The sequence below is a fragment of the Colobus angolensis genome, unplaced genomic scaffold (genome assembly GCF_000951035.1).
Source record: "Colobus angolensis palliatus isolate OR3802 unplaced genomic scaffold, Cang.pa_1.0 Scaffold36, whole genome shotgun sequence".
Classification (NCBI taxonomy): Eukaryota; Metazoa; Chordata; class Mammalia; order Primates; family Cercopithecidae; genus Colobus; species Colobus angolensis.
Window position 1 is genome coordinate 4,478,306 of NW_012116932.1, and position 9,026 is coordinate 4,487,331.

General features: G+C 46.0%; 1 protein-coding gene across 3 annotated transcripts in view; it reads left to right on the top strand.

Annotated features, from left to right (window-relative positions):
- Positions 1 to 7,306, top strand: part of CX3CR1 (chemokine (C-X3-C motif) receptor 1) — an 18,879-nt gene extending 11,573 nt beyond the window's left edge. For all 3 annotated transcript variants that reach the window (XM_011953281.1, XM_011953283.1, XM_011953282.1), the window contains exon 2: positions 4,285 to 7,306. In XM_011953281.1, the coding sequence (XP_011808671.1) occupies positions 4,285 to 5,361 (1,077 nt within the window). In that variant the 3' untranslated portion in view covers positions 5,362 to 7,306. The remainder of the gene's footprint in view (positions 1 to 4,284) is intronic.
- Positions 7,307 to 9,026: the final 1,720 nt, after the last annotated feature.

A 9,026-nucleotide genomic window follows, 5' to 3' on the forward strand; every position in this document is an offset into this window, starting at 1 on the left:
TTATTTTAAAATCCCAAGTGAATTAATTAAACTGTTTTCCAAAATAGGTAATATGTGTACATGGTAAAAAACATTTCCAAAAGTTTACCATAAAAACTGTCTCCTTTCCCACATCCTCAGTCCTTCAAAATCCCTCTCCAGGGATAATTACTATTACCAGCACCAGTGTATTCCTTAAGAGATCTTTAAACCTTGTGCAAAATACGCACGCATCATTATTTTCCACAAATGACAGAATACTATGTACATGGTACCTCACCTAGCTTTTTTCATTTACCAGTGTATCTTAGAGACTGTTCCATAACAGAACATATAGATTTGCCTGGTTTTGTTGTTTTTCCCAAGTTTCCAAGAGCTAGAATCTGTGTTTTTAAGCAGCTGCTTGGTATTCCATTTATTAGACTTATCGTACTTTGATCTGTCCCTAGTGATGGACATTGGGGTTGTTTCCCTTCATTTATATTTGAAGCTTGCTGCAGTGACAGTGTATACACTTGCTTGAGCATCTGTGTGTCTATGATAAATCCCAATAAGCAATTTAAAGTAATTTAATTCTTACGCTCTCAACAAACCTAAGAGGTTATCTTTTTGGAGGAGAAAGCTAAGGCTGTTGTTTTGATGCCTTTTTACCACTGGGTTTGGGACTCAACTGTTTGGTAGTCATTGTGTCCTTGACTCTTCTCCCCTGCCAGGATTTGAACCCTAAGCCCAGGGCCCAAGTCTCCTCCATCTTCAAGGGAGAGTGGGAAGAGCACAGGCCTTGGCCTCAGTCCCGCTCCCCGTGCTTCCAGCTGTGCCTCCTGTGAGGCATGATGTGTGCAAAATGGAAATGTGAACATGAAGGTCAACAATGTCCCTCAATGACCAGTACTGATCCTCAGAATCACGTGGGAACTCGTAGAAAGCGGTATCTGTACCACTCTTTCCTCTGTAGCATGGTCCAGATGACTCGTAGCAGGGACCACAGTATGCTGGGTGCGCACCCACTGCATGCACTCACTGTGCCAGGACCGAGAGACTCCTGTGGGAGCCATGGCAATTCTCGGTCTTCACCGGGGGCTCTGAGACAGCAGGGAGCTAGGATGAGGGCTGCAGAGTGTTCTTCTGCCCGCACTGAGCAGACCCCTTGGATGGCAGGGAGCAGTCCCAAGCCAGATGGGTGCCCAAAACCAGCCATTTAGCTCTCAATACATAATACCACCACGTGTCAGGCAAAACCATCCCGCCCAGAGCATTACCTGAATTTGCATCCCATCTTCAGAGGATACATTGACCCACTTCTGCCGTTCTGCCTTAACCAAAGTTTTTATGTGAATTTTCCCCATTGAGAAGGCAAGCTCCTTTCTGGCTTAGACTGTGCTTGACTGATCTTTTCATGAGCTCCCTGCCAAGCCAGGACCACCCGAGGCTTATATGGAGACTTGGTGCAAATTAGAGATGTCCCTGTGCACCTGGCAGCCCTGAGCCCAGGCACCCAGTAAGGCAAAGGGCCTGATTTGGGACCCCTCTGCCACTCAATCAGAAAGTCAGTTGCTTATTTCTAACTTCCCTGCCTTCTCCACATTTGTCCCATTCCTTCCTCTCATCATGAATATCCCCATTCAGCAGGGCAGTGAATTAAATATAGAACTTTTTTTTTTCAGAATTGCAGAAAGGATTAGATCGATAATGATCCAAGTAGAGCAATAAGTCTGACAGTTAATAAAAGCTCAATAAAGGGTGGCTTACTTCCCCTCCCCCAAAATAATCTGAAAAGAAAACGTGTCTTATTTCAGGGGGAAAAAAAATAAAGTGATCTTTAAAGATCAAATTCGCAGGATACCCAGGGTAGAGGTGGAACATGGGAGTCCACAGGCAGCCTTGATGATTCCAAAGATCCAAAGGGCTTCTGCTTCCTCACATAATGCAGGAAACAAATTGAACATGTATTAAGTTCTTGCTGTATGAGACACACACACACACACACACACACTGTGCCAGGTGCTCCCCCTAAAACAGTTCTGTGTGCAGGCATGAGAATGAATCCTGATCTTACAGACAAAGAATGTTAAGCTCAGAAGTTTCAAGCTCACCCATCACTCAGCCAGAGAGGACAGATGCAGGATTCAATCTCGGGAGTGCCCGAGTCCACAGAAGTTCCTGGGCTAAAGGACCGACCACAGGCACGTGAAGAGATGCAGGACAATTTTTATTGGATTTGAGGTCAGCTTTGCCAGCTCTTCTCACTGGGGGAAGGGGAGGGAGAAAGTAGCTAGCTCCAGGGTCCCTAACATAGAACCACCAAGGACTTGACTATTTTTACTCATGCAGCAGCGTGTCTGGGAAGATCATGCTCTGTGACAAGCTACAGGCACTAAGTAGCAATTTCTGTTTCCCCACATATAGTTTGAGTCATATGAAACTGACATGGATGTGGCTCAAAAATAGCTGCATGTCAGCCATTTTATACCATTTGACTTAAATATTATTAATTAATGTCACAACCAGAGGTTATTCTCTGAGAAAAGGCCATTGCAGCCTGAAGCAGGGAAAGCATACACGTTCCCTGGGGTTGAGAACTCATCACAGCCTGAGACAGCTTGGGTCGTAAAGCCTCGGCCCACTTATCCCAGGAGATTCTGGGTGAGATGCAGGCCTCAAAGAGGAGGCTGGGAAGGGAGAAGTGACACCCTGGCTGGGTGGGCCTCATCTTGGTGAGACACCGCCTGGGTAAAACCATCATGAAAGGGTATAGTGGGGCGTGGAAACTCCCTCGGTTAAAGCGTGAGCTTTGCTGTAAGTTGTGGTAAAGAGGGAGGTGGTGACAACCAGGAGGCCTGTTTTGAGGGTTTCTGAGGGACCCATCTGCATCTGTGGTATCATGAGGAAGGGAGGAGGAGACACCCACAGGAGCAGTATGAAGGGGCTGCCTCCCAGCCAGCTCTGGAGTGAATGACCAAGTCCTGGCTGCGAAAGGAAGGGGAGTGCAGCCTGCAGAAGTGTCTTCTTTTTTCAATTCCTGCTCAGAAGGTAACAGGAGATAAGAATAGTGGGGAAGACCAGACCAAAGTGAAGTATAGGGCTGGTAATGGTAAGGGGAATTAGTCACTCGGAGCTTAGGCCAGTAGACATCGGAGCCCCATCCTCCATCTTGGATCAGCCAGCCCCTCTATGACTGCAGAGCCCTGAATGATGGCAACACCTCCTCTTCACTTAGGGTTGTAGGATGACCAACAGTCCTGATTTGCCTGGGAGTGGGGGGTTCCCAATAGGTGGGACTTTCAGGGCTAAAACCAGGAAAGTCCTGGGCAACCCAAAACAAGGTAGTCACTCTAGAGTGTATGACTGTCTGATACCTGCTAAGAAAGAGAAGGACTTGTTGGTTATAAGGAGAAGAGAAAGTGAAATGGTTCTCAAAAAACAAAGATGAGGGTTTCCCGGTGCTGTTCTGCCCAAGGCTCTGGGTCTGAAGCTTCTCTCTCCAGGCCTAGCTTCTTGGAAAAGTAAGGGGCCTGAGAGTGGAAAAGGTGGAAATAAAGGAAGAGGATGGAGAATTGCTTTGGGGAAGTTTGGACTGGAAGTGTGAATTACAGCTGCACCCCCAATTCACCCCATCTCACCCCTGCCTCCTGCTCATGGCTGTCCCTTTCTCATCCACACATTGGTCAAACTAGCTAGCTTTTGGAGAGACTTTGGACAGTCAAGGAAAAACAGATCTGTCTCAAGCTTCAAAAAGCCTAGAGCTGGCCAGGCGCTGTGGCTCACGCCTGTAATCCTAGCATTTTGGGAGGCTGAGGCAGGTGAATCATCCGAGGTCAGGAGTTGGAAACCAGCCTGGCTAACATGATGAAACCCCATCTCTACTAAAAATACAAAAATTAGCCAGGCATGGTAGTGCACGCCTGTAATCCCAGCTATTTGGGAGGCTGAGGCAGAAGAATCGCTTGAACCCCAGGGGGCAGAGGTTTCTGTGAGCTGAGATCACACCACTGCACTCCAGCCTGGGTGACACAGCGAGACTACATCTTAAAAAAAAGCCTAGAGCCAAATGCTCACGGAGCCATTTACTGCCTGGCTCTGGGCAAGTCAAAGGAGTCTGCCTATCCTGTCAAAAGAGTCTGTTGCAGTCTTCATCACAAGACTGTTGTGAGGATTAAACAACACGGCAAATGGGAAGCTGGGAAATGTAGTGTGCACCCAACCAATATTTGTTTCTTCCTGCCTGCCTACGTATGAGGCCACACAGAACTCCAACTTTGTTTTTCTGAGAACTAACGCAGTTACTTGTTTTTCTTTCTGATCCAGGCTGTCCCCATGGATCCGTTCCCTGAATCAGTTACAGAAAACTTTGAGTACGATGATTCGGCTGAAGCCTGTTATATTGGGGACATCGTGGCCTTTGGGACTGTGTTCCTGTCCATATTCTACTCCGTTGTCTTTGCCATTGGCCTGGTGGGAAATTTGTTGGTAGTGTTTGCCCTCACCAACAGCAAGAAGCCCAAGAGTGTCACCGACATTTACCTCCTGAACCTGGCCTTGTCTGATCTGCTGTTTGTAGCCACCTTGCCCTTCTGGACTCACTATGTGATAAATGAAGAGGGCCTCCAAAACGCCGTGTGCAAATTCACTACCGCCTTCTTCTTCATCGGCTTTTTTGGAAGCATATTCTTCATCACCGTCATCAGCATTGATAGGTACCTGGCCATCGTCCTGGCCGCCAACTCCATGAACAACCGGACCGTGCAGCATGGCGTCACCATCAGCCTAGGCGTCTGGGCAGCAGCCATTTTGGTGGCAGCACCCCAGTTCATGTTCACAAAACAGAAAGAAAACGAATGCCTTGGTGACTACCCCGAGGTCCTCCAGGAAATCTGGCCCGTGCTCCGCAATGTGGAAGCAAATTTTCTTGGCTTCCTACTTCCCCTGCTCATTATGAGTTACTGCTACTTCAGAATCATCCAGACGCTGTTTTCCTGCAAGAATCACAAAAAAGCCAAAGCCATCAAACTGATCCTTCTGGTGGTCGTCGTGTTTTTCCTCTTCTGGACACCCTACAACGTTATGATTTTCCTGGAGACGCTTAAGCTCTACGACTTCTTTCCCAGTTGTGACATGAGGAGGGATCTGAGGCTGGCCCTCAGTGTGACCGAGACAGTTGCATTTAGCCATTGTTGCCTGAATCCTCTCATCTATGCATTTGCTGGGGAGAAGTTCAGAAGGTACCTTTACCACCTATATGGGAAATGCCTGGCTGTCCTGTGTGGGCGCTCAGTCCATGTTGATTTCTCCCCATCTGAATCACAAAGGAGCAGGCAAGGAAGTGTTCTGAGTAGCAATTTTACTTACCACACGAGTGACGGAGATGCGTCCCTCCTTCTCTGAAGGGGCTCCCAAAGCCTGTGTCTACAGAGAACCTGGAGTTCCTGAACCTGATGCTGAATAGTGAGGAAAGATTTTTGTTGTTGTTTCTTACAGGCACAAAGTGGTGGACCCAATGCACACAAAACCACCCCAGAGTGTTGTTGAGAATTGTGCTCAAAATTTGAACAATGAACAAATTGAACTCTTTGATTGACAAAGAGTAGACATTTCTCTTACTGCAAATGTCATCAGAACTTTTTGGTTTGCAGATGACAAAAATTCAACTCAGCCTAGTTTAGTTAAAAGGGGGTGGTGAATATTGTTCATATTGTGGCATAACAAAAGGGTGTCTGAGCCCTCAAAGTGAGGGGAAACCAGGGCCTGAGCCTAGCTAGAATTCCCTCTCTCTGACACTCAAATCTTTTAGTTATTATAGATCCCCCAGACTTACATGACACAGCTTTATCACCAGAGAGGGGCTGACACCCATGCTTCTCTGGTCCTAAGGGCAAAATTCCCAGGGAAGTGCTCTGATAGGCCAAGTTTGTATCAGGTGCCCATCCCTGGAAGGTGCTGTTATCCATGGGGAAGGGATATGTAAGATGGAAGCTTCCAGTCCAATCTCACTGATAGATAAGCAGAAGTATGTATTTCCAAGAAGCTGAATGGGTGGGTACTGTTCTGATTACACAGAACAAATGCCACACACCACCCTTACCATGTGCCTGACCCAGCCTCTCCCCTGATTACACCAGCCTCATTTTCATTAAGCCCTCCTCCATCACATCCCCAAATCTATAAGGGCCCCCACTGCCTGCTGCATTGAGTCAAAACTCAAATGCTTGGCTTCTCATACTTCCATCATGGGATCCTACCAACAGATTCCCCGTTGCCTCCTCCTTCCCAAAGGCCTCCACCCATCCTATCAGCCTGTCTCTTCCATACGACCTAATGCATCTCCACCTGCTCCCAGGCCAGTAGGGGAAACAGAAAAACCCTGCCCCAAAATAAGAAGGGATGGATTCCAACCCCAATTCTGGTAGCTTGGGACTAATCGAGCTTCAGTTTCCTTGTCTATAGAAGAGTGATAAGCCTTTCACATAGAGATCATCCTTTCCAGCAGAAGGAACTAGCCACCAACTCTTGCAGGTCTCAACCCTTTTGTCTGCTTCCTAGACTTCTACTTCCCCCATACCTGGCACTGCTGTGCTATGCTCAAGTTGTGGTGCTGACAAAACTTAGAGAAGCCTGCAGGTGCTGCTGCGTGGCATAGCACAGACACAGAAGAGGCTGGTTCTTACGATGGCACCCAGTGAGCACTCCCAAGTCTACAGAGTGATAACCTTCCCTAACCCGACTCTCCTGGACTGACTTGAATATCCCCTCCCAATCACCTTGTGGCAAGCCCCTGCCCATCTGGAAAAATACCCGGTCATTCATGCCACTGCCAACCTGGGGAGCCAGGGTCATGGGAGTAGCTTTTTTTCCCCCCTAGAAACGTTTGAAACAATCTAAAGCTTTAAAGCTTGAAAACCAATTGTAATAATGCTAAAGAAAATGTCATCCAATCTAACCACATCAATATTGTCATTCCTGTATTCACCCATCCAGACTTTGTTCACACTCTCACATGTTTAGAGTTGCAGTCGTCATGTACAGATGGTTTTATAATCTGATTTGTTTTCTTCTTCACATTACACCACAAATAGTGCTCGCTTTCTATGTAGTTTGGTAATTATCATTTTAGAAGACTCTACCAGACTGTGTATTCATTGAAGGCAGATGTGGTATCTAATAAATTGCTGTGTATCTGATAGCTCTTTGGCAGTCTTCATGTTTGTATAAGGAATGAGAGAATAAGTCATGTTCCTTCAAGATCATGTACCCCAATTTACTTGCCATTACTCTATTGATAAACATTTAACTTGTTTCCAATGTTTAGCAAATACATATTTTATAGAACTTCCATCTGTATAACTTTCTTTTTCCCATTCAATTATTTCCTGTGGTTAAATTCATTGCCATGGGGAAAACTGAGTCAAAGGGCATGGGAACATGTTAGCTTTGGATACACACATATGAAAGTCAATATTGCACAACCTTTACTGAGTTGTATTATATACAAAATGTGAATGCAGAGCCAGAGCTATTCCAAAAACGATGAGACCAGGCCTCTTCCCTCAATAATTTAACATTTAAATGCAGAAGAGAAGTAGAGGAATAATCACACTTTGCATTAGGTGGTAGCACAGGAATACTATGTGACTTCTGACCTGAGTCTTTAAGGGAAAGGGGTTCTCCAGGTAAAGAAAGAGGTGGCATTCAAGGCTGAGGAAACGGCATGTATAAAGGAAGTGTGTGAGAGCATGAGGATCTCACAATGTGAGAAAACTCTGTGTGAATATTAAAAGGTGTTGGAAGTGGAGTGGGTGGTAGGAACCTTCTGAGCTGAGCTGTTAGCTGTGGGCTGAGCTAAAATAATCAATGGAGGGGGTGCTGGTTCTCCTCGGGGTGTTCACAGAGTTTCTTCATTATTACCTGATCCTCATTCCAATTGTTGAACCATAAGACTTTTAATTAAAGTTTAAACTATTTCTGGACTTCCAAGAAGGAGGAAATAATTACTTTGGCTTGAGAAATAAAAGAAGAGAAACAAACACTTTCATTTCTAGAAGAAAATTAAATTTGTATCATTAGGAACCTATATTTATTCATTCATTCATTTTTCTTTTTTTTTTTTTTTTGAGATGGAGTCTCGCTCTGTTGCCCAGGCTGGAGTGCAGTGGCTGGATCTCAGCTCACTGCAAGCTCCGCCTCCCGAGTTTACGCCATTCTCCTGCCTCAGCCTCCCGAGTAGCTGGGACTACAGGCGCCCGCCACCTCGCCCGGCTAGTTTTTTGTATTTTTTTAGTAGAGACGGGGTTTCACCGTGTTAGCCACGATGGTCTCCATCTCCTGACCTTGTGATCCGCCCATCTCGGCCTCCCAAAGTGCTGAGGTTACAGGCTTGAGCCACCGTGCCCGGCCCATTCATTCATTTTTCTGAATAGAACAGAATAGGAAGAAAATAAGGAAGCTCATTGAAAAATCCAAAATAGCAAGGATGTTGGTGTCTAAATAAAGGAAGGCACTTTTGGAAAGGACAGTTGGCCCTCAGAGCACACCTGAATCAGACCCACTCCTGCTTCTGACCTCTGGGCTTCCCAAGAGCAGAGGGATCTGTCTGTGATAAATCCCAACATATTAACTCTCTGCTTTGGCAGGTTATTTAACATCTCTGAGGCTCAGTCTCCCCATCAGAAAAATAAAGGTAAAAGTAGTTCCCACCTGGTAGGGTTGGAGCAGAGGATTCAGTAAGATTACCCCTGCAAAGATCACAGTGCAGACCTGGCAAAGCAAGCTCGAATGAATGGTGGTAATTATTTTTATACTTATTATTTTTATTATTAGACTGAGCTTTTCCCAGCAACTAAACACATGCTGTCTTGTCCTTTCCTTTTGCTTTTCTTAGTAGCAGAATCGCAGACTCTTGGGTGGTTGGAGATAACTAGGTCCAAATCCACATTTCGTGGGTAAGAAAACGGAGGCTTAGAGAAGGCCAGCAGGTGACCCAAGGTAGCACAGTGAATTACTGGGAGAGGTAGATTCAGTCTACCATCTCCTTCCTCATCTTGATAAAAATACAG